Below are 25070 nucleotides of genomic sequence, written 5' to 3'. Positions count from 1 at the left end.
GCCCTCTAGACAGTGTTGTGCTCCAAGACTGGGGGACTGTATTTGGGCCAGGGTTTAAGAAAAGAAATCTAACATCTTCACTCTAGAAACCCAGCCAGAGAAATTCCCAAATGTCCTTACTGTGAATAGGACTGAAGAAACATGCATGGAATTTACATTAAACCAGGCCTTTGTTTGATCTTCAGTAATCAACACTTTTATCTTCAAAGGACTGAGTTCTGTCCTCAGGTTTCCCAGCTGGCAGAGACAGCAGAGTTCAGAAAGTTGCCTAAGCCAATAGAATGGGTTATTCTTCTCTGTCTGTGTATTAAGCCTTTAAAAGCTTATTTACTGTGAGCAGGAAAAACTCCCTTTGGAGTTGCAGAGCATACGGAGGTTAAGGAGAACAGGACAGGAAAAAACCAGGAGACAAATTGCACTCAAAGCCTACAAATATCACAGTGGCAACAGAGACTGAACTGCAAGATGCTGATGTGTGCCAAAATACTTTATAAATGTTATTGATCCTGGGACCAAAAGGCTGAGGAGGAAGAAGGCAATAGCTCTGGACTGTCACTTTAGCTGCAGAAAACCAAGTGGCTTCCACACTTATCCAGGGGCACAGCCAACACCTCCACTCCTCCTTAGGGGCTCAGAAAAGGTGTTGCAGTGCTAGGTTTGGTTTAGCAAGCTGCAGCCTTCCCAGAGAGCACAGCTGGGCTGCTTAGGGCAGGGCATTCTGCCCTCCTGTAGTCCTTTTGGATTCCCTGAGCTCCTGCTCTGGCTAGCTGGGCTCTGCAACACACTGGTGGCAAAGCAGGCGAGAAGGGTGTCTCCATCAGGAACCTTTATTGTTTCCTGTTGTTGGCTGGTTCCCAGAACCAGAGTGCCCAAGAGAGGCCTCGTGGTCGGGCAGCAGAGGGGTTTTCTCAGGGGCCCAGGGGCAGTGCATGGGCAGAGCTGGGGTACAGGAACCAACAGGGAGAACCCGAGGGAGTGGCCAGGGCTAGGGACAAGGGGAAGGGGAGGAACAATGTGGAATAAGAAAAGCAGTGGGTAAATAGACCACCACAAAAAGGGGTTTATTTCTTAGGTCTAACCAAAGAAGAGTTTCTTCAACATGAGTTTCCTAAGTGGAAAATAAGGAGTGAAACACACGAAGGAAGGACTTGTATAATGGGGTGTTTTGCTTCCTGACCCCAGAGAGGCCCAGGACATGACCTTTGGCAATAAACCCACCCAGATCCTGTCCCCTGGATCCTCCTTGCAGCCTGGCCACCACTAGGCTTTGTGCTTGGTTTAGTGACAGTCCATTTATCTGTCAAAAGCAGGGATGAGAAGTCAGAAGGGACAGCACAACAGAAGGGAGTGGACCAGATCTCTTCGAAGATTCATAAATTATTAAGCTGACTGCCATGATGAAGAGAAACAATAAAATCTGTTGCGTGGGGCATGGTAAGAGAAGAGAAAGGGATGTGTGCTGAGTCAGGCCCAAGATCCTTCTAGCACAATGTCACGTCCTCAGTACCAGCGAGGAGCCAATTCCTGGAGAGGCATCGCCTACCACTAATAATCCCTTAGCCAACAACTGTTTTCAGCTCCAGTACTCCCTGAATCCAGAGGGATTTCTTTGGGTTTCTCCTCCATGAATGTCCCCCATGAAATCAGACAAATCTTTAGCATCTGCAACATCATGTGGGAGGGAATTTCACAGATTTTTACCCTTTGCACATACCCCTTACGGGTATAATATGTAATCAGAATGTACGCAAAGGTGGCTTTTTAAAAAATTTTTGGACTAGGACTGTTGGTTGAGGTGTGTGTGTAGAGAAGTGCCAAAGGTGAAAGGCCAGAGAGGTGCCAAGAGTGCAGAAAGAGAATCCAAAACACATCTTGGCTGAGATGTGATGGTTTAGAGAGGAAAAAAGTGCAGTATGTGTGTGTGTGGACGTGCCCAAGTGATGCACCAGTCAGCGCCAATGTTTTGACCCGATGCATGATTGAACGTGGCCATCAGAGGTGAAGGAATTTGCTTAAAAAGCTGTGCTAAGTGAGGAGAAGGGAAACCCTCAGGGACAATGGAGGCAGTGAATGTAAATGATTTGGCAATTAGCATCTCTCAGATGGTGTTGGAAGCCAGCAAGAGTCACAATTACTTCACAGCGCAGTAAGGAATTCACGAGATTTCGTCTCTGGTGTTCAGTCGATCCCGCACCCTTCTGCATTCCCTCTAAGTGGCTTAGGCTGGAATGCAGTATGGCAGCTGCTGGCCACAGGCACATGAAATTGTCTAATGGAAACTATCATGGACACAGCAATTACCCAATGACAAAAAAAGTAAAAAGAATTGAAATACTAGCTGGAAGGCAGGAAAAGCAAGCAGCAAGATAAGTGCATGTATGTGCATACACAGGGAATGGGGCACTCCTTTGTTTCAGAGAAATAATCATCCTCATTAATCTGCAGGTTTGCAGGACGAGGACTTAATGTTAATTTGTTATTCAGAACAATTTTCTAGGCTCTGATCAGAATGATTTGTCCCAAGACACAGTTTTTAGCCTCATTTGCTGCTCTCCCTCTCTCAGGGCTCTGAGGCAGCGAAGGTGAGTGCACAAGGGAGTCACACAGGGAGGGCTCACCTGGGATTCACTGGCATTGTTCCTGTTCAAAGGACTAACTCAGCCTTTGCAACTTTTCTGGAACAGGGTGTGAATGACAACACAAGACTCCAGATATAAATTCCTCAAAGGAGAAGAGACTCAGCAATAAAATAGGTTTACAACTGCATGAAAAAGCATCTCTAACTGATTCAGAGCAGCTGAAATCAAACATAAGGAACACCCTTAGAGCATCTTCATGCATTGATGAATCAGGATGTCTTTTCTGATACTACCAGAAAGAGGGTCACAGTTTTACAGTACAACTTTTGAGAAGAAAAATTGTATAAAAAGAGATTTTGCCCTTAGCACTTCCTCTGTTAAGAACAGAAGAGTGCTTCCCGTGGGAGTTACTAGCATTTACTTTTTATTTGAAGCAGAAGATTATTTGGATTAAGTCTCTATTTAACGTTGTATCTGCTGGTAGCTAGTGGTAACAGATCTATTAATTACCTGATACATCTGGAGGTGCTGTACACAGAGCTTGGTATAGTGAGTGCTTTTGATATAATTGTAGTACAAACCTCGAGCATTTTTTCACTTTAAATGTGTTTACTTCTAAAAACAATTATTTAAAAAGTCTTTACTCAGAGAAAATACTTTTCAGAGTACAAGAACAAGAGAATAACAAAACATAGTGTTCTGCATCACTCAGAACTTGGCTGACAGGTAAATGATGAAAAAGGAAGACCACATAAATGCATTTAAAAAGGACTACTTAATGATTATTTCTAGCTTAATGCAGCCAGCAGGGAGGCTCTCTGACCCACGTTCTTGTTTTGGTCCCACAGACTGGGATGAATGTGCTTCCCAAGCTGAGAATGACTGCTCTGTGTTTGCAGAGTGTATCAATTTGATGGGCTCCTACCTTTGCAGATGCAAGACAACCATGGATACCAATCCATCCCAACCTGGAAGAAACTGTGAGGGTGAGAAAAAGGCTGGCGTGTAGTTTTTCTTTGCCATGAAACATTGGAATAAGTTGTGGGTTTTCACATTTTCACATTCACATAAAATGCTTTTATTGCATCTGTTCATATAATTGCACCTTTGCAGTCTGTGCCTGAGGGATTATATATGACTGATCTCTAACTTTATTTATTTATTTATTTATTTAATATATATATATATATATATATATATGTATATTTTCAGATGAAATCTCCCTGAGATCCTCCTTGATAAGCCTGATAACTTCAAGGAGTACTTTTCCCTCTTTGCTATGTCTGTGGCTAATTTCCTTCCGTTGAGTTGATCCACAGCCTTGCCAACCAGACCCAGGAGACCCAGGAATCAACTCTGCTTCTTTGTGTCAGCACAAGCCCATAAAAATCAGATTCAACCCCATAAAAATCACAAATTCTGCAATGCATTCATGAACATCCAACACCTGTTTTTGTAATGCTGCCATGGGTGCTTGAGTGGCCTTGGAGCCATTTTCAGGCCAGGCCCTGGTGCCTCCTCACCCAGTTTGAGGCCCCATTTCAAGGAGTGTTTACTGTGTTGCAGGTGAGATTGTGGATCCTCTCACGGAAACCATGGCTCCTGAAATAAGAAACAGCACAGACTTTACTCTTGAAGAAGGAAGCCTTGCAGGCCCTGCTCCCACTGCCACCACCGGGACAGTGGCTGCTGCAGACCCGGAGTCAAGCACTGTCACACTCCTCCCTGCTGCGCTGCCCCTGGGTGACAAACAAGCATCCCACAGTCCCACCAGTGCCCCTCCAACCCCTTGGGAAAAAGGTCTGGCCCCACAGATGGGTTTCAGCAGGGACAGCAGCCCCACGGCCACGGGGGTCACACCCAGCGGGGCACTGGCCATGGGCACAGAAGCCACAAGTCCATCACAGCAAAGCTCCGTGGCCAAGGCTGCTCTCCCAAATGTGCCCATGGGCACGGCCAGGCAAGAACAACTCAGTTCAGTTTGGCTGTCTCCAAATCAAACAGCCTCTGCTGCCACCAGGACTCACACGGGAGGTGGCCCTGACACAGCTCTGCCGGGCACAGGGAACATTCCCACCCTCAACGCCACTCTCAGAGCAGATGGAGAGGTGGGGAGAGAGAAGAGCTCTTGGTCTGAGGAGCACACTGGAGCCCTGGGGTCACCTGCTTTGCCTGGCACCTCTGCAGCCCCCAGCCCGGACCACAGTGAGTACACATCCCACGGGATCTGCACATGTGGGAATTCAGCTGGGGGAGAAGCGAAGCCTCGCTCAGAGCTGGGAAAAAGGCATCTAAAACTATTTTTTCAATGTCAAAATAATTTTCTTGTTGTCTGCAATTTTTTCTATATCAATGATGTTTTCTGCAGGAATTGGCACTCTCTCTTTTCTGAATCATCTTGTGAAAACGATTCCTCTTCCTGGCAATTTAGCAGTTGCTTTTATTGATGTTACATTTCTTCAGCTCAAAGAGGAGGAAGCACATCAAAGAGTGCACTGCGAGTGGCTCACGGCAACATTTGCTGCTTGTCCTTTTGCCACACATCCTGGTTTTTCCTGCAGCCTCTGGCACCAGGGCACTGCAGCAGCAGCTGTCTATGGAGTTAACTTAGGGAGCTGGGGAGGAAAAGGACCTGCCTTCCCATTCCTCTCAGCAGAGGATGATTAGTCAGAGTCCTTCACAAATCCCCTGTGAGGCAGGAGCTGCCTGGAAACCTGTGAGACACAGTTTCAGGAGCTGTAATTGAGAGCAACAAGGCTGGCAAAGGTTTCATCTGTTTGGGTTTGGGCAGATGTGTTGCAGCTAATGAGGGGATTCTTCTGTTGATTGGAGCTGAATCATATTTCAAAGAATCAGATTTGGTCTTAAAATTATGGTTTTGTTTGGGATAGGACAGCTGCTGTCTCTGCCCATCACTAAATGTATTTTTTTTCTGTAGTGTGTCACTATTCAGTTTGGCTCTATCAGTTCTGCTTCTGCTTGTCTTTGTTGTGTCTCTCATACCCTCCACATCTCTCTGATCCCAAGTCACACTTCACTCTGCTCTTTTCTCTCCCCCTCCCCTGTGATCTCGTGTTCCTGGTCTCCACTCATCCAGCCCCACTTCTGGTTCTCCTTCATTCCTTTCTCCCTGGAAAATGCCTTTTTCAGCCATGTAAGGCCAGTTCTGCTGCTTCTCCAGCCTCACTCCTCCCCCAGCCCTGCTCCCCTCCTGCCACCCTGCCCTGCCTTGGGCAGCTGTGCCAATGCCCTGTTCAGCTCCTGTCTTCTCTCCTCCTAAAAAATGTGTTTGGTTTTTTTTAAATGAAAACAAAGTGAGTTTGGGGTTTGTTTGTTTGTTTGTTTGTTCTCAGTATAAAATTTGCTAATCTTAACTGACAAAAATCCCCCCATAAAGGTTGTTTTCTCCCAGCTGGAAAACAAAACGGAAGGATTCTACACAAAAAAAAAAAAAGTTCCGTTTATAAAAACTTGTTTTATATTCCTTATGAGTCAAATATTTATCCAAGAGCTTTTGCTGGGAAAGAAGCTTGTGAAGGGATTATGCCTAAGGAATAAGAGCAAGAGCCACCAGAGTGGCCCAGGGCAGCAAATTCAGAGGGCAAATGCCCACATTTGGTGAAGTTTCATATGCAGCTCCTCCTTGTGGCATCATCTCTGACCTGGAGGCTCAACCTCAGCCAATTTTTCATGGTCTTTTAAATACCAGGGGTTTTATTATTATTTGAGAATTGTCCAGAACATTTTCCCCTCTCACCTGAGATGTGTTTTATCCCCTAAATACCTGTGTTCATGTGACAGGACAAGCGATGGCAAAAAACCCTGCCCAAATCCTTTGATCTGACTGGTGGTGGTGAGGGCTCCTTTGGGATCAGAATTATGCTGGGATAAAAGAACCCTCCTTCTGTGGCTTGCTTCAAGCAGGCAATTCTCCCCTCCTCTGCAAAGCTTTACCTGATTATTTTTTCTTTTTCTCCAGTATCTGTCCCAGTTCAAATGATTATTTTTCCAGTGTGAGTAGAACTCTGATGTAAAGTCATCCACAGAGTTTATGCAGAGCTTTATAATTCCTGCTGCTTCAAGGAAAGCAGCTAAAATGGGAGATGAAAACTGAATATAGGAGTCTGACAGTGTCAGAGCTGGAACCTGGTGCCTGATATCCTGTGGAGATGCACTCAGGTGTGTGCAGGGAGGAAAGCAGGTTGCTACACCAGAAAGTAAAGACTGGTAACTTGATTCACACTTTTAAACTGAATCCTTAGCCAGATGGCAGAGTTCTTGAAGTTTTGGGTGAAGACTATCCTATATTTATATAAACCATTGAAACATTAGGTCTTGCTGTGCCAGGAGTGATGATTTGTTAGGAGCTGGGGGCAGAGTGGAGGCAATTTGCTGGCAATGGTCACAGTGTTGGGTGATAGCAGTCATCACTAAATGGATGCCAGGGGCACAACCCATGCCTTGAGAAGCCCTTTCTCTCATCTCTGATCACCTCCAGTGTCCACAGTAACAATGCCAAACCCAGAGATATTGGGAAACACAGAGAAATCAGCAAAGAAACTAAAATGTTTGAGTCTGCCTTAATGCCATTCAGCAGATGTGAATTAATGGGGAAGTGTACACCCAGTTGGGATTCATCTTGTCCCACCACAGCTGTCCAAAGTGTGGGTGTCTAAGCTCAGGCAGCCACCCAGCCTTCCTCTGAGGCTGCAAGGAGGACTTGGTACTGCAGTGGTTTCCCTCTGGAGGGACTGGTGGGACAACCAGCTGAGCCAGGGAGAGCAATTCCAGTGCCCGAATAGAGCAGCATTTCAGACATCCCAGAGCATCCAAGGCAGAGCTGGCAGATACAAGATCTACAGGAGGTCAGTGCCTTTCTTGAGAATCATCTGGGGCTCAGACAGGGCAGACTAAGATGCTGGATGTCTTCTTTTTAGACTTTTGGGGTTTTGGCTACATTTCAGAGGGCTGGCCTTCTGCTGCTATGAGTTGATGCGTGTGGCCAGGAATGCTGGACACTGTCACACACCTGTCCATGCACTACAGTCCATAAAACACGTATTTTAATTGTCTCTTTTCTTACTTTGCAGCCTTCCAGAAGCTTAGTGGCACAGTTTGGATAACAAACATGGAATACTTTCCAGGCTTTAGCAATACAAGCAGTGAGGAATATCAGACCTTTGCACAGCTCTTTGCTGATGAAGTAAGTGGGGAAGGAGGATGTGACCTGTTACCTGTCTCAGTAAAACCCCGTGTATGGTCTTTTCTCCCAAAGCCTGGATAACTCGTGTGTCACTTGACACACCTGTAGGGTCTGGCTTTCCCTGACTGCCTGAGATGAGTGTGAATCTTTAGAGGGAGATCAGGATTTTGGGATTCTCTGGCGCCTCCATGTCCTCTGCTTCTCATGCCTGGTTATACTGAATTATTGATCTCCTCCAGGGGTGTGGTGGAAAGTTAATGGAACTCACAAAGTGCTCTGATACCCTTGCCCTGAACAGCACTATACTAATTAGCTGAATGATTGTTGTTATCTTTTGTAGCAGTACCTCCAGGCTGGGAGTTCTTGTAATCATCCTGGATTTTGTAGCCCCATATCTGGAAAGGGAGTGGTTTCTTGAAAAGTCACCTCTACCCTCACTTCTAATTAGAGTGCAGGATATCAAAGCACAACATGATATCTGCTGTGCCTTTAACCCTCTCAGGATTCTCAGGCATTGCCTTTGACAGAATCTAATATTGTAGTGAATTTATCAGAAGTTTGCTCCTTCTGGTGCTCCCTCAAACACACCCATGCCTGGAAAACTTCTGGTTATGCTGGGCTGCTTTATTGCCTTCCTTATCTCCCCTTCACTGTCTGTGTTTTCAGAGGCCTTGATAAGTGTGGTGATAAATCCATCACTGGCAATTTTATGGATTTTCAAATCCTGCAGAAGCCTCCCCAGACTTACTGGGGACAGAGCCACGATGTGCCACTGGAATACAGCTGGCACAGGGGCACAGGGCACAGGCCAGCCCAGCCTGGGGTCACAGACAGCTGCAGGGAGGGAAGAGGGTGATCCATTTATCCTTCTTGGACATCAGTTTCCCACTGGTCCTGACTGGTTTGCACCTTTCTGGGTGTGTTAGGAGAGCACAGCTTTCCTGGAGCTGTTTTGGCCCCAAGCTGTCACATCAGAAAAACTGTGACAAAACGAGAGTGACGTGATTAGCAAAGTGAAAAGGGAGCAATTCTCCATTGACCTCGCTCTCATTCAGCACCAGGCTCTGCCCGAGGCTGTTTCAGAACAGCACAGTATTAAAATGGACTGAAATTAATGTATTTTCTTCATTCAGTCAGGTATCTTAGTCCAGAAAATCAGGAGTACTAATATAGTTAGGAAAAATTGTAAAATGTTTGCATAAAGGAACAAAATGAAGTTTTGTGTCAGTTTTACCTGGGTCTCAAGTTTTCAGGCAGAAAGTGATTGGTTGTGATTATAAGGAACTAACTCCTTTTCCCAGCACTCTGGTTTTGTGGATCAGCTGGAGAGATGTGTTAGTGTTGATTCCTTCCACCTCTGAGCCACTGTATATGGGCTATAATTGCATAGCTGCTGTAAATAATATTACAAATATTGCATTTCTAGATGCCAAAGAAAATTTAGGTGACCAGAAAAATCTGTATATTTTCTTTTCAGGTTATGAGGACCAGAAATGGGTCTTTTAAAGTAAAGGAGGAAAGTTTTATGAGCTTTAAAAGCACTCTCAGGTTCCAGTTAAATACAGTTTGGCAGAGATTTTTTTTAAACTTTGGACTCACCATCTACAATTCAGAGGATTTATAAATCCTAATGTGTATAATGTTCTTTAGCCCCAGCACTTAAGTGCCATGTGGTTAAATTGGCAGCACAGCAAATGGAAACATCATCCTTTAAATAATGAGTAGATGAGAAGGAGGTAAAAACTTGATGTTACAACTTGCACTGTCATTGTCCAGGTCAGTTCCACCACCTTCCTTGTAATGCAACTTAAAAAACAACATGGCTAAAGGTAAAAGAGTATTTAAGTCCTGGGATTCATTCATCTTGTGTTTTACAACACCCCAAAAAGAGTACCATGGCTTGTCCTCAAGAAAATCAGTCGGGAAAGCAAAAGGTTTGAATTGAAAACACATTCACTGAGGTGCAATAAATTCCCAAGTGGAAAGCTTGTTTTGAATTTGGGTGTCTTAAACTTAGCTGAGTGACAAGAGGTGTGAAACTAATAAATGATAATGCCTTATGAAAGTGACCACCTCATTTGGAAGGCACAAAGCCTATGTTTGTGTAGCTGAATGCACCTAAAATGATTGCAGTTAAAGCCATCTGAATATGGGATGACTGTTGGTACAGGGATTAAGGAAGTTTCACTATTCCAGTGTAATTTCACCCTTTTTTTTTAGTTTGAGTTTGCCCACATCCACATCCTGGAAGCTGCTGGTGATGGTGGCTGGGCAGATGTCTGCTCTGGTTCCTTCTTCCTGAAGGTGCAGCCAAACCACAGACAGTGGGGAGGGATTTTTAATCTCTGAGTGAAAAAACAGGCTTCATGCAGTTTTCTGTTCAAATTAATTTACCTTTTACTTACTTATTCCCAGTTACCAGACTATCAGTGCATTCCCTGCTTAGGTTTCCTTTGTGTGCTACAGAAATTGCAGGTACAATGACAGACCTGAAGATAATTTCTCTTGTAAGAAACCCCCATACTCAAGGGTATTATATATTGAATATATCTGTCCAAAAGTTCAGTTTCCCCCCTTTTTTTTCTAGCCCTGCTTCATCAAGCATTATTTTGATAACCCAGGGTGTGGTACCTGTTGGGAAATCCTGGAGTCTCTTGGATAAAGGGTTTTGTAGTGTCACCTAGTGGCTAAATACAAATACTGTGAATGTGCCCCGACGCTTTTCAAGCTCCGAGTCCTGCTTTGGGAGGAAAAATAGGAATAAGGACAGAAACAAACCAAACAAACAAACACTGTAGCCAGCTGGGGGCCGGGCTCTGCTCCCAGGGAATAGGGACAGGAGGAGAGGGAACGGCCTCAGGCTGGTCCAGGGGAGGCTCAGGGTGGACAGCAGGAGGAATTTCTCCATGGAAAAGGTGCTCAGGCCTTGGAAAGAGCTGCCCAGGGATGTTTGAAGTGCCCATCCCTGGAGGTGTCCCAGGAAGGCCTGGATGTGGCACTCAGTGCCCTGGGCTGGGGACGAGGTGGGCATTGGCCAAAGGTTTGACTCGATGATCTCAGAGGTCTTTTCCAGCCTAAGTGATTCTGTGATTCTGTGAAAAAAAAGAACTGATGAAATGAAATTTCAGGATAGACAGTGAAAGAGGATGAAATCAGGGTGGGCTAAGAGGATGTCACAGATGTCTGTGTTTAATGTTGAGAATTTCAGACAAAAACTATGAAAGCTGAAAACTTAGGTCTGACCTCCAAATTCCAGTACCTGCTTGTGAAACAGCAGAAAGAAAGAGTCAAAGGAGCCCAAGAGGCCCTGTCTTAGTGAAATGGGAGATTCTGGGTCTGACAAGGCCAACCTACATTCTGCCCAGGTTTTTAGACAGGAGTCAGCTGTCTCCATCCTCCCAGCTCTGCCTGCGTGCTCCATGGGGTACTCCAAGCTTTGCTGTGTGGGACTTGCAGGCACATGAGAGCCCTTTCCAGGGGCACAGGTGGGGTTTGCTCTGTACCATGTTACCTTGGCACCCAGCACGAGAAACACATCAGCTCTGGTGACTCAGGAAAGGGCTCAGGAAAGGGCTGCAGGACACCTGCAAATCCTGGCACCACCTCAGGGCTGGGTATCAGACAGCAGGGAAGTCAGGGCTGGGTAGTGCCCAGCAGGCAGGGCACAAGGGGTGCAGAAGCTGTGAGAATCCAGCACTAAATGCACCAGGCTTTGTGTGTGGGTGCAAGGCAAACAAGGATGCTTCTCCTGATGCCTCCCAGTGCTTGCCTCTTCCCTGGGCTCTTCCTGGTGGGAATCACTGCTGGCATCCCCAAGCATTACCACTGAAATAAACTTGGCCTTAAACTCATGGCTGAAATCCAGCCCTGCTGCTCCAGAGATTTCCTGCAGGAATCATGCAGAGGAAGATGTGGTTGGAGGTGGCCACAGTGTAGCCCCCACCTGCCCCCTTAATACCCTGGTCTGGGCATTTAAAAAGAGGTGGGTTTTGCTTGGCTCTGGTGAGAAATCAGCTTTAAAGCAAGGCTTGAAGGTTACCTGCTCTAAGTTGTAACACTTCTGGGCTGAGAGAGCCCTCTGAGGCAGTGTGGAGTGTCAGGAGAATCTTTACTTCCATCAGCAATTCCTTGTACCGGATTGCTCCTCTCCCCAGAGGCGTTTTGGAAGGCTGAACATGGGAGCGTCCCTGCAGCCTCCTCCCTCCCTTTCTGTTAGCAGAGGCAAGGTCTTGTGCCAAATGACAGATGAGATATCTTAATCACTTGGCTTGTTTAATATTCATGCTTAAATATGCACCACATCCTTCAGCTGCTCTGGAATGAAAATGTTACAAACCAAAAGGTCAATTTTCTGCTGCTTCCCTCCAGAGAAGGAAGCACAACACTCATTTCTGGGCAATGTACACAGCCTGAAATGTAATTGCTCCATCTGCCCACCTCCACATACATTTTGTTTTTATTCCAGGTGCATAAATCTCTGCCCCTTGAGGTGCTACAGCAGATGGATGCTGGTCTGATTAAAGTGCTGGTAACGGGTGTTACTAGTGAGACCACAGTGGTAAGTTTCAATCTGCTGGTTGCAGAAGATGTGGATGTCCACCACGTCATCACCACTTTTCGTGAGGCCTTGGAACACAGCTCCTACTTCACCATCGACAGGAGCAGCCTCTCCATGCACAGTAAGGAGCAGCTTGTGCCCCAGTAGCTCTTCAGAACTAGACAGATGACAAAGGCTATTATTAATCTGTATCTTCTGAGGTGAAAGCATCTGTAAAACACGTGGATGAAAAGCCTTTCTCTCTCCTTATATTGCTCCTGCTTATCCATCCAATAAGTTTTTCAGAGAACACCCATAGGTGATGTAGGAAGTGAGGTACCACTGATCCAAAAGGATAAAACCAACTGGTCTTTTTGCCTATATCCAGAATCAGTTTTAGAGAGAAAAAGGTAAGGGGATGTGATGCCTTTTCCTGGTCTTAAAATCAAGAATCAAACATGGTTAGGAGGGAAAAAGGGATTTTATCTTTGTATTTATTTTAAGGATCCTTAGGTGCACATGTCCAGGTTGAATGCACTCCAATGCACACTGCAGTGCACACACACAATAGATCAGGTATAACATTATAGGCTTTACTAATTAGCAGATCTATCAAAGATTCCCCAATGAGAGGCTTGACTGAGCCCCCCTCCCCAAGGAACCTTCCCCTGGATGGTTCTATCTTGGTTTACAGAATGTGTTCTGGAGAGGACCTTGGGCTCTGGGGCACACTGATCCCTGGCTACCAAGCTTCTAAAATGTTTACTCTCCTAAGCTTGACAAACAAGTCCAAGAATGTAGGCAAAAAGCACTAAGAATAAAGAAGTTGTAAAAAAGGTACAACAGGAGTATAAAAGAAAAGGCAAAAAATCTTCATGGCATCAGATGTTAGAAAAAGTGGTCATGACATGACTACCAGTGGAAATGGGTCCCTGAACACAGCTGTAACTAGCACTGTTTAAAATCCTTCAAGAACACATTATCCTGTGCTTTGCACTGATAATTTTTCCATGAGATAGAAATCCCAAGAAGTAAATGAACATGTGAATTCTTCTGCAGTGGGAGTAGTTGTTTCCCTCACACACCTGTGGGTCTTCAGGTGAAAGCCCACACTTTGCCAAGCCCAGCATGATGGCTGATTTTACAACTTCTTTCCTTTTGTATGTAATTGAGGTAAGTAACAAGAAACATTAGTCTCCTGACTGAGAGAATTCTGCTGAATTCTGTTTCACAAGTCACCTCTGAAAAAAAACCAAATCCCTGACACAATCCATTTGTCCAAAGAATGTTATTATAAGCTATCAGTAAGAATCTCATGCAAAATTACTTCAGAAACGTGTTTATGCTCTGCTCTATTTTTTTTTTTTTTTTTTTTTTTTTTTTTTTTTTTTTTTTGCCTGCTACACTCACAGCTGTAAATCTGGAAATTACCTATCGTGGGAATTAGTAGGATCACAACTATCTTGTGGTAGTGCTTTGTAGAGTGCTTGCCTCCTTCAAACCTGGGCTAAAACAAAGGGTTTGTTGCAAGGACAGGTCCCCATAGAGCAGTGGTTGGTGCTGCTTTCTGAGTCCTGCCTATGGTAAGGTTTGCTCTGGTTTTTAGACTTTGGAAAGAGAAAGAGAAGTAAAAGCATGTTTCTCCTCTCAAAAATGAAAATTTTGGCCAGGTAAAAATTAAGACAGCAACTAGACTGCAACCTGGACCAGTCACACAAGCTTTCTACTTCGCTCATGCTGGGCATTTACTCAGCATCTCCTCAGGAGTGTGAAATGGGGAAAAACTGAGGAGGCCCCTGGGGTTAGAAGCATCCCCTTGGGCTGTTGATCACTTCAGGATGAGAATGTACTATAATAATATTTAATGCTGTAAGGTTCTATTAACAGTTCTGTTTCTCATATTTGCCTCAAAAAATAGACAGGATTGCCAAGATTATTGCTGATTTTCATTAGCAGAGGCAGAGGGGACAGAGGAGGTAATAGAGAAGGTGACAGAAAGTACTTGATAGGTGGCTTGACCTCTGTATGGCAGCAGGGAGGAAATGCTGGTATTACAAACTACCTTTCTGTATGAGCTGATTCCTCTGGCTTCTCTCTTTCCTCAGGCCATTTGTTAGCTGATGTATGATGGGTCTTTAATCTTCTAAATTCTCTTAGGCTTCTTCAGTAATTTATATTTGGTTTTGTAACCACGGCGATAAAGAACGTTTTTACTGAAGCCACAGTGATTTGTCAATTGACACCAGCCTTTGTTCAGTTTTGTTTAACTAAGATATTAATGTGATAGCAAGTTTCTGGGAGATCCAGCTCTGCAGGAGCTCCAACTTTATTTTCTTTCCTCTATTGTGCAAATCAGCAACTTTTTTATTCGGGGCATTTCTAGAAGCTGGGCAGTTCCAGAAAGATTTACGTATGTGTACAGATTTTATATATTGTTTGGGAAAGAGATGGCATTTTTATGTTTAAGCCACTAAAATTATTTAAGGGAAGTTTTGAGCGATGAGACACGTTGTTCATGCTTGCCTGAAAATGGAGTTTATTATCTTGATTCTCTCTCAGTCAGTGGTGGGTGAATACTCAGGGTGTAACCAGGGAGTAACCCCAGACCTGTGCTGGATGTTGGGTGTTGGACACACACATTGATCTGAACCTGTGCTTCCCTCTTCGCCCACTTTTTCTTCCTGGAACCATTACTGATTGCTGCATTTGTTCATCAGTCTGAGGAGACACTTGTGCAATATGGAGCTGCCACAGGAGGTTTGTCCCACACTTCTCCCAAAATGTTTTCCAAAGCACTCAAGGTCCCACCTTTTGGGTAGTAACTGGTCACAAATGAGGCCAGCTTTTTTATCAAACTCCTTTCTATGCCCCCAGCCAGAACTGGGCAGTTTCCTACAGCTCCAGGCAAAAACATACAAGCACTTGTTGAGCAGCTTCCAGTGGGGGATATTGTGCAAGTACTGATCTTCCAAAAGCTGTATGTACATGTGTTACACACTAATTATTGCAGCTGCCAGGAAATAAAGCACTTCAGCTTTACTGATGGGCACTTTATGTGCCTCTTGGGGTCCTTTTTTAAAAAAGCCCCAGCTTTGGCAGTAAGTAGAGCAGGTTAAAAGAACCAAAGAAGCTAGTTTCCTGCCAGTAACCATGAGTTTCCTCCTAAGAGTTTGCTTTTGCCTGATGAGACCAATCTGAACTTGTAAATTACAACAGTTCCTTTATTTTTGGCACTCTTCAGCATTTCCCTTCAGCCAGAAGGCAACAGTGACGGATGAGAAACCTGTGAGCAGCACAGTTCTGCCTGTGACATCTTTGCAAACCTCAACTCGTGTTTCCTCCCCTGCTTCACTGGACTTCTCTCCTGCTGAGCATGAAGCTCTGGAGGACACCATGTTCTCCAGCACAGTGCTGCCTCCTCTCACCATGGATCCCATGGCAACTCTTGGTGTTTCTCCTCGAGCATCTCCAGTCCCCCTTGTCAAACCCGCCCAGGAGGTTTCCATTAAAGAGGCAGTGAGTGTGTTTTGTGAAATTGAGAGGATCGTCCTCACCATCCAGAAGAGATTCTTGCAGCAGGAGTCTATCCCAGAGAGTTCCCTGTTCCTGGGGGAGCCTGGCTGCAATGTGAGCACCAGCAATGGCACCCACATTGTGCTGCAGGCAGGCTGGAGTGACTGTGGCACCCAAGTTGAGACCGTAAGTCCTCTGATCAAGGGAATGCCAACAAGCTCTGGAACACTTTTTTTTCTCTTTCAGGAGGGGAGAGGCAGTGGCAGACCCTTAGTTGGGTGCACAGTCTATTAGTTGCTGAAATTCCTTTGGAGAAAGAAATCTCCTTCCTGTGATGGAAAATTACCTCTCAGTGTGTGATGAGAAGCACGAATGAGAAGGGGACTCTTTGAGGTCAGGCAGCAAAACTCAAGGGCCTCTCCAAACTGAGAGACACTTACCATGCCTCTTCTGGGTTCCCTTTGCAGCTGTCTTTCCTTAAAACCAATTTCATCATCTCATGCTGACAAATACTTCAGTTGCTACTAGGTATGGGGACAAAGAGTGCTAGCTCTCTTCAGACCCCAAACCACTGGCTATGCTCAGACCATGCCTAAGTACAGAAATTCACTTCTGGAGCAATGACCATTGCTAAGCAATGATCATTGCCCCATCCCTGGAAGTGTTCAAGACCCAGTTAGATGGGGCTCTGAGCAACCTGGTCTAGTGGAATGTGTCCCTGCCCATGGCAGGGGGTTTGGAACTTAATGATTTTTAAAGTCCCTTCCAGCCAAAGCTGTTCTGTGATTGCATGATTCTGTGATATGGTAAAAACGAAAAGGGGGAAGACTGGTGGATTTTCATTGTCTCCCTGTGCAGCAAGAAAGATACTGGAGGTTTAATCTGTTTGATTTTTGCAGTCAGGAGAGTGGGGAACACCCAAGCACTTGAAGATGGAAAGCTCTGCTAGCTCCCTGGAAACACTGATGTTCACAAGCTGTGCTTTCTCCTTTCTGTGCTGCAGAACATGACTACTACAGTAGTGAAAACCACCCTTCGGAATGAGGTTTCTGCTCAGGGAATAATCCACCACTTGAACATTGCCAGTCCCATTCACTGCGTGTTTCAGAATGATGTCTTGACTTCCTCTGGGTACCCTGCAGAAGGGTGAGGAACAGCTCTCTCTGTTTGAAATGCTGCTGCACTGGGAAAACTCCCAGGGACTGTAGCTGTATCCAGTGACAGTTCTTTGATCAGTCTGCCATCCTGAGGGTGCTGTGTTCAGGAGATCCCTGCTATGTGCTTCTCTCCTACTCCAACTAATGTGCCAGGAGTTCCAACAAGCTTGGCCTTTACCTGGCTAAACCACAGGTGAAAATAAAGCTTTGGGAACTGCTGGTTCAGGAGTCAGAATTCCTGACTCCTCTTTGCCTTCCTGGGCAATCCCTTGTAGAAATAACAGCATTTTCCTGCTTTTGGAACATATGTATCTTTTCACTGATGGGGGCCTGCAGACTGCTGTGTGGCTTCTGAGAATGGCAATTTTTAACCCCCCACAAATCCTTATTTGGTCAACTTGAAAAACCAGTAGATACATCATGCAAATACTTTTTTCTTGTGGAAGGCCCCATCTTCAAGTAAGATGAAATCAGAGCCACACTTCACAGAAAATCGAAGCCGTGCTCATAGAAAAATGTGACACCACAAACTTTGCTCTCATGGGGAGTGTTCTCCCTTCATACAAGTGCACCTCCTCTCTTGCCTATCATCGTGCTTCAACTCTTGGCACCAAACCCAGTTTCTGTTTCCTAGCCCTGTCCAGAGATTGTATTTTCCTTTCTATTCCTCAGCAAAGTCTTTGTCAGGCCACTTCTCTTTGAGCTCTATAATTTTCTCATGCCTTTCACTTTTTCTTCAGATTTGCCCTGTCTCATTTTTTTGGCTCTTCTCTTCTGCACAAAGCTTTTACTGTCCTTATTTTGAGCTTTCAGAGAGGTCATAGTCTTGTTCCCCTTCTGCTCTGCTCAGGCATTTCTCTCTGCCCTATCTGAATTGCTGAGACATTCTACCCTTGGGGTTTTCCCACTTGTGTTTCCATGCTCTCTACCTTCCCAGCTGAAAACTCGATGCATTTTCACCTTTCCTTTTGAACAGTGTCTTGACATCCTGGACTGCAGATAACCCTTCGCTATTTAAATGTGTGGAGTCACAGGCACTGATTTATGACTTGCAGAAACTTACAGTCAAATTTGTGGTCTTTAAAGAAGGATCATTGATTTTTCAGACTTTACACCATCTTTGAGGATTTGCACGGATCAGGACACTTCAGAACAGAAATGCAGTTGTTTATTGGAAACTCCCCAATCCCCCAAAATTTCAGCGTCTCTGCCAGCGAGGACGTGCTGATCGAAGTGGGGATGCAGAGGGCAGACAGCAAGCTCAAGGTGGTTCTCACTGACTGCTGGGCCACTCCAACCAATAATTCAGTGGATCCCCTGTCATTTGTTTTTATCAGCAACAGGTACAGCAATGTCAGTGGTACATGTTATATTTTAAATGCCTTTTTGCGTGTGTTCTCATCATTCATATGCACGGTCCCTTTGCATTTGGCCTGGTTACACCTTCTTTGAGCAAGAAAGGTAGATATGAAAAGGGATTTCGAAGGGCCATGTGGAAGTTTCTTGAGTTTTGTTGTCTTCCCTACAGTTTTATCAGGGAATTGTGCTTCTGACCTGAGGAAAACACTTGAAGGTGATTTTGGCAGTCAGTAGTGAAAGAGCATTTGAAAAGTGGGTGCTTTATCTCCTTCTCTGTGGTTCAGAGATTCCTCTGGTTTCAGCTTTACCAAGAGCTTATGTGCCTCTTGTCAATGAAGAAATAGGTTATTTGATTCCTCACACACGATATTAAAGCAGCCTCTGGTGAAAGAGGATGTTTGTTCCTGTCTTGATCTCTGATCTCACCCCAATGTCATATTTCTTGGGCTCACCTGCCACCTTAAAATACAGGATAATCCTTTTGCTCAAAAAAACCACCCTATTTCTTTTAATATTATGTTCTTTCAATTTGTGTTTGGTGAAGCCAAGTTTAAATCCTTCTTTCTGTTACTCTTTCCCTTCTTCTCCAACTCTCCAACCACTTCTCAAATCTCTACTTGGTTACTGTGAGAATAAAGCAGCAGACAGCCCCTTATCACCACTGCACTGCCAGAACTGCTTCACGGAGGGTCTGGCTCTGACTTCCTAGAGGAAGGAAAGCCTTGAAACCCAAGTTCTGTGCTATAACCACAACCTGCCTTCTCTAGCCTTAGCTGCTCTGTGTGTTTTTTGTCTCCCTTTTCAGCTGTCCCATCCCCAATACTTATACCACACTGCTGGAAAATGGGAATTTGAGCAAAGCACAATTTAAGATGAAAATCTTTTCCTTTGTCAACAATTCTGTGGTTTACTTACACTGCAGGATTCGTATTTGTATGGAGACACCAGGAAGCACCTGCAGGACTGTAAGTGTTTTGCTCTGATACACCGTTTTTCCCCCCAAAATATATTTTTCTCAGTGCCATATGGAGTCCTGCAAAGCAATGGAAGGAGTAATGTTTCCAAACAGGGTTTAAAACAACTCTTGAGGTTTCCTTTGTTCTCTGCTGAGAGCAGAGAGGAGTGGGGAAACACTACAGCCATATGGAAGTGTCAGTCTTTCTTCCCGTTCCTCATCCTCCTAGATAAAAGCATGGAGCTTGCACAGAGCTGGGGAACCCGAGAACTGGACCTTTCACCTCTGCACAAAGGGATGACTAAAAAGCCATGAAATTAGGCTGGTTAGAAAAGTATCAGCTGAGGTGGATGTGTCACAAAATAGGAACTCCCCGAGTAGCAGTGTCAGAAGAATGTCTGAGTAAATTGATACATTTATCTGTCTTTTTTTTTTTCCCCCTTTGCAGATTTGCTTCTTCAGCTGAGAGTTTAGGTGCCAGGAAAGGAAGCTCAGTGTCTTTAAGTTTCTAGGGCTGTGACTTTAATAGAGTTTACTATGGCTTTTTAAAGCCTGAGTACTTTTTAAAGCAATAAACCAAGCCACGTCCTGATAAGAACTGCAGTTTTTAATTGTCTGTGCTACAAAGCATTGCTTTGTTTCTTTTCTCTTCCAAGTAAGTGATACACAACTTTATCTAAAAATGTGTTGCTAACATAGAAGTAAGAAAAAAAATGTTTTACTGGTGGCTTTTTTTTTCTTACTAGCAGACACTTGGGAATTCTCCTCTTCCTCTGCCAACCTTCCTGGCTCTTTTTCTATCAAGGATGTTTTCATTAGCAGTTTGGTGTTCCCCCATTGTTTAACACTTTCCTCTAGCTCTAAATAACACAGTTCAAACCAATTATAAAGCAAATGATCTCTTCCTAAAAGATTAAAAAAGGCTACCAGAAGATGCTTGTTTCCTTTCTCAAAGTATAAGGCTTCCTCCAGATTAAAAAAAAAAACAAAACAAAAAAAGTAGGGGCAGGAAACGTGACTGACAATGGTAAGATGGCTCCAGTTTTTGCAGCTGAGTATGAATATAAATATATATGATGCATTGTTCTTTCTCCTATGTAAAATTTACCCCTATGAAAAGTCAGTGAATTCAGTATCTTAGATTGAGGTTAAACTGTGATGAGGGAAAGACAAGCACCAGGCACATCTACACAGGGTGAGCAATGGCTTTACAAAGAAGGGGAGAGGAGCTGCAGAAGATGCAAAGATCAAGGAAGATGAGCAAGAACAGAGGATATTTGTAAATAATGTAAAAATGGCTGGGAAAGTGCCCTGAGTCTGGGATCTGACCCTCTTATCTGTTACTCTGGGGAAGACTAACTTCATTCAGGGCAGGTTTAGTTCATGCAGCTCTTTACCCACAAAATTGAGACTTACATCTTGTATTATTTCCTCTTACTCAGTCTATTTATTCTTTGTTTTCTCTGTGGAAGAGAGTAAGGTGCTCTAAGTTTAGAGCTAAAAAAATAGACAAGTTGAAGAGTAGTAAGAAATGAGTAAGAAACATGACTTTGAATGGGAAGAGGAGGGATGTGCCATCACCATGCAGATGTTTGGTGGAACGTGGCTGCTCCATGGCCATGTGGAACCAAAAAATCATTGTCATCAGGGAGCAACTCCATAAATGTGTTCTCTAACAGACCCACCTACCTGGGAAAGCTATTTGAGGGCAGGCCAAAGTCATAAATAACCCCATGGGTATTTTTCTGGGGGCTGACCCAGGCACTGTTGCTGGCAGTGGATTGTAGAGGTTTTCCAGTGCCAGACTGGTAACACTGGTGAGACATTCTTGAGTACACAAGCTGGTAAGACACCCGCTGGTTTTGCTGATCGTGGTATGATGCTGCAGTTTCTCTGGGGATTTTTTGCCCTTCCAGTATCCATGATTCAAAAGTATCTTTTGAATAATGCCAGTAGGTTTTGGTTCCCATCAGAGACCTTTAGGCTGCAACTCAAAATGATAAGGTAGCAAACAAAAAAAGGAAGTGTGCAAAAAATGCATGTGCAAGTGCTGTTCACACAGAGCTAAAGCAGCTGACCCCCAACATCCCACAGGACAGGGACTCCAGACTTGCAGTTCCCAGATTAGTTGTTCCCATGTCACTGAATTTGTGGGTAGCTTCAGAATGACATGTGGCTCGTCAGGGTCTGAAAGCTGCTGCTGCTTTTGCTGGTGCTGGTTGCAGTATCTGCTGTGCCTGCCATGGGCAGGAGAAACATCCAAACAAAAGTGCTTACAAAACCCTGGCATTAGTGATAAATTTATTCTCCCATAAGATTTCTCTAAAATAAACAGAAAGTTAATGGAAAGGTTGTCTGTGCGAAATGTCTGTTCACAGCAGTGTGTTCCAGTGTGACTAATTACAGATTTTATACTGATTTTTCCCTGATGCCATTTCTTTTGGACTTCCTTTTAATGCTAATTTCAGTTTAACAGAGCATAACATTAAGAAACAAAAGCCCGATGGTGAGAGTAGCACTGGGCTTTCGCAAGCTCATCAGAAGGCTTTGTATTTTTAATTAGTAAGCCACATGACTTTTTGGAGTTTGAATTGATCATTGCAGAGATGCCATGCAAGGGCTCGACTCCTGAAGGCTGGAGAAACCATCGCCCTGCACAGAACATCCTGGGGACCCCTGTGTAAATCAGCTGGTGAGTTGTGAACAGATGCCTCAAAAGGGGGGCACAGCATAACTATCATGCCAAGATTATTTTGTACTGGCAAAGGAACCCGAAGGCCTGTGATACACAAGGTTTTTGTGCCCCTCTCTATTCCTTGGGAGCAGGCATTCCTGCTGGAGCCACGTGGCAGCGTGGAGAAGCACGTGCCCTCCTCGGAGCAGGGACTCTCAGGCTGTCAAGGGAATGTAGAAGGGAAGATAAAGTGCCTTTGTGTAGCTGTTTGCACACGGTAGCAAGTGCAACAACCACAAAATCAAACAATTATTTATTGTAAAGTGTGAAAGCAGCGTCGATCTTTCAGATTGCAATCGGTTTTCCGAGTGTTTACACTGCTGTTAGCCTGCGATTATTTTGGGCTCTGAAGTCCCAGACTGGAGGATGTAAAAGATTTCATTGTTGTGTTTCCTTTGGCTCCCTGGTATTGACTTCACGGTGAGGGGGAGTGGCAGAGCCCAGCTGATGCACAGCACCTTTGGTTAATTTGGTGCAGCACAGGTTAATTGAGGGCAAACAGCAGCACTATGGACAAGCACGGTCTAATTTGTTATGCACCTGCCTTTTCTGCATTTAATCTGAGTGATGCTTTCCAGGGCACCTGGGGTCTCTCATGTTTTCAGTCATTTGGTCCCCTCCAGCTTTACATTTATAACTTATTAACATAAAACATTCACTGAGAGTGTTTTGGCTCACCAGTATCAGAGTCTTAACATGTGGCTACCGTGAGTAGACAGTTCATAATGTTCTTTTGGACCTAGGAACTGACTCTGTCTTAAAAGAATGTATTTTTCTTCCATTACACGGTCTGTTCAAATAGGCCCTCAGTGCTCATTTCTGAATTAGTTATTAGAAAAAAAAGTAATTAATGCAGCTTTCTTTGTTTAGCTCTTACAACAAGTAGCTCTCACTCCCATTTTTGCTGGAGATCCTGATGCATTTCTAATTTTGAAAAATGGCCATTTGCCTAAAGGGCCTCTGGTGAGGGGAGCTTTATTTGGGTTGTACTATGTTGATTTCTAGGCAAAGGTAGCACTACTGGCTGCTGTGTCCTGGTGTCCAATTTGGATACTCACACCACATTTTAAGTGATCTACATCTCTGTGCTGAAGGAGACAACGTGAATTATGATGTCAGGTAAAACAGGTGTAACTGCTGCAGTGAAACATGAAAAAGCTTTACCTGCTCTGCCAACACCTGGTCACATGTTACAGCAAAAGCCACTGTTCCACATCCTCAGGAGGGCCTGCTCTGTCTGTGTCTGGCTACAGGCTGCCATTTCCACTGTGCATGTTCTGCTTTATTCCTTTGTTTTATGCTGAAATTCAGAAATAAGACTAAATATATTACACAGCACTGCTTTGCTCTGTCTTAGAATGATGCCCTGGGTGTTGTGTAGCTTGGACACTGCTCTTACTGACCTCTGTGGTTGCTAGCAGTGCACTTTGGCCACAAATTTTGTTCCTAATTGCAGGCATGTGTGCAGTGGCATTTGTTTTCTGTGTACCTCAGGCACCACAGAAGTGCCTGGCAAAACAAGTGCTGTCCTGAAAATGTAAGCAAACAAATGCATGTTTTTGTAGGTGCATCGAGCCTTTGCAAGCAGGAATTACAAGAACTTGTACAAACATGAAGAGAGGCACAATGAAAAAGGGAGAGGGGTTTCTGCTTGCAGATTTGGACAAACATATGGAAGTGGCTAAAAGGGAACCAGAACACTTTCTGTCTGTGGTCTGTGGTGCCTTGGGAGGCAGTTGGCAACGTGGGACTTGACTCTTGCCCACACTGGGGCACTTGGTGTTTGTTCTTTCCTCCCCCTCAGAGTCTGGGTGATATTCCAGCAGAGCACAGGTCTCCTGCAGGTCCTGTGCCCTGTCTGCCAGACTTGTGCAGACACTGCAGACAGCTTTGGGCTGCTCAGTTGGCTCTAAATAACTGCTCAGGTGCAGAGTGGAACCCGTGGTGACCAAGCCAGGGTGACTCCAGTGACCACCCCAGCCACACCTCTGCTGGCTGAGCTGGGAGCTTAGAGACCCAGCACACACAGAGAATCCTTCCCCCAATACTCCGTGTTTGAAGAGCAGTTACATATATGATAAAAGCAAATCCAGTCATTTGTATGATCATAGATGGATGGAGGCAGGACTAAGGTCGGAGAATGCTTCACCTCTAAAGTCCTTCTGAAGGTAAGGCAGCATTTCAAAAAGTCACCAGCGCTGATTCTTTAATTCTTATTTTAGCTGAAGATCACACTCATGTCTGCAAGGACTCTACACTTGTATGCAAAAAGAGAACATGGACTGTTCTCACACCCTTTCCAAGAGAATCACCCTCCCCAGAAGGCTGATACACTTCTGTAGCACAGTTCTGTACTGGCATGTTGGCCAATTTGTAGGCAACTGTTTCTCTCCCCAGTAAAAGTTTTAGCAATTTCGAAGCTTTTTTCTTTCACCTCTTGATTTTTTTAATTTTTTTTTTTTTTTTTTTTTTTTAAGCAGCTGGTATGAAGAGAGAGAAGAAGGCTGGAATGGGAATTTGGTACATCATCCTCATAGCCCTTGCTGTGTTTGGTTTTGTGCTGGGAGTTGTGACCCTTCTCATTTTCCAGTACCAGCGAAAGATGGGAAGATACAACTTCAGGATCAAGTCTGACAACTTCAGCTACCAAGTGTTCTATGATTAGTGATTCACAGGTTACCACATGTAAGTACTGAACTATGATCAGTTACATTTCTTACCTGTTTATCTCTTCCTGAAATGGTGAAATACTTGTAGATGATCGTCCTTATTTTGAGAGTGTTTGAACCTGCTGTCCTTTTTGCTGTGGGTAAAGGCCATATAAGTAAGAAAGAAATTCCTGCTGTTCTTCCCTGTTTTCAAATACTGCAGACTGTAAGACGAGGAAGACAGCACTGTGTCCTTCATCTTCCTTCATGCCTTTGATCTCAGTCTGAGTAAATGGCACATCACTTTAGAAAACACCAATAAGCATTTCCACAAAAAAACCCCATATAATTTTTGGGTTTAAACCAGTGATTAGTATAATAAAGG

The 25070-nt window shown here is 44.5% G+C and overlaps 1 protein-coding gene across 1 annotated transcript in view; it reads left to right on the top strand.

The window, feature by feature from the left end:
* Positions 1-24702, top strand: part of UMODL1 (uromodulin like 1) — a gene marked incomplete at its 3' end in the record, with an annotated part of 41280 nt that extends 16578 nt beyond the window's left edge. The window contains 10 exon segments of the mRNA XM_082277860.1: positions 3428-3565; positions 4146-4784; positions 7670-7782; positions 12248-12461; positions 15561-16018; positions 16836-16978; positions 18096-18332; positions 19154-19313; positions 21908-21995; positions 24515-24702. Of these exon segments, the coding sequence (XP_082133986.1) occupies positions 3428-3565; positions 4146-4784; positions 7670-7782; positions 12248-12461; positions 15561-16018; positions 16836-16978; positions 18096-18332; positions 19154-19313; positions 21908-21995; positions 24515-24702 (2378 nt within the window).
* Positions 24703-25070: the final 368 nt, after the last annotated feature.

Source organism: Coloeus monedula, assembly GCF_965178545.1.
Source record: "Coloeus monedula genome assembly, chromosome: 3".
Classification (NCBI taxonomy): domain Eukaryota; kingdom Metazoa; phylum Chordata; class Aves; order Passeriformes; family Corvidae; genus Coloeus; species Coloeus monedula.
Note: the sequence above shows the minus strand (reverse complement) of the source record. Positions and strands in the feature narration are given on the sequence as shown.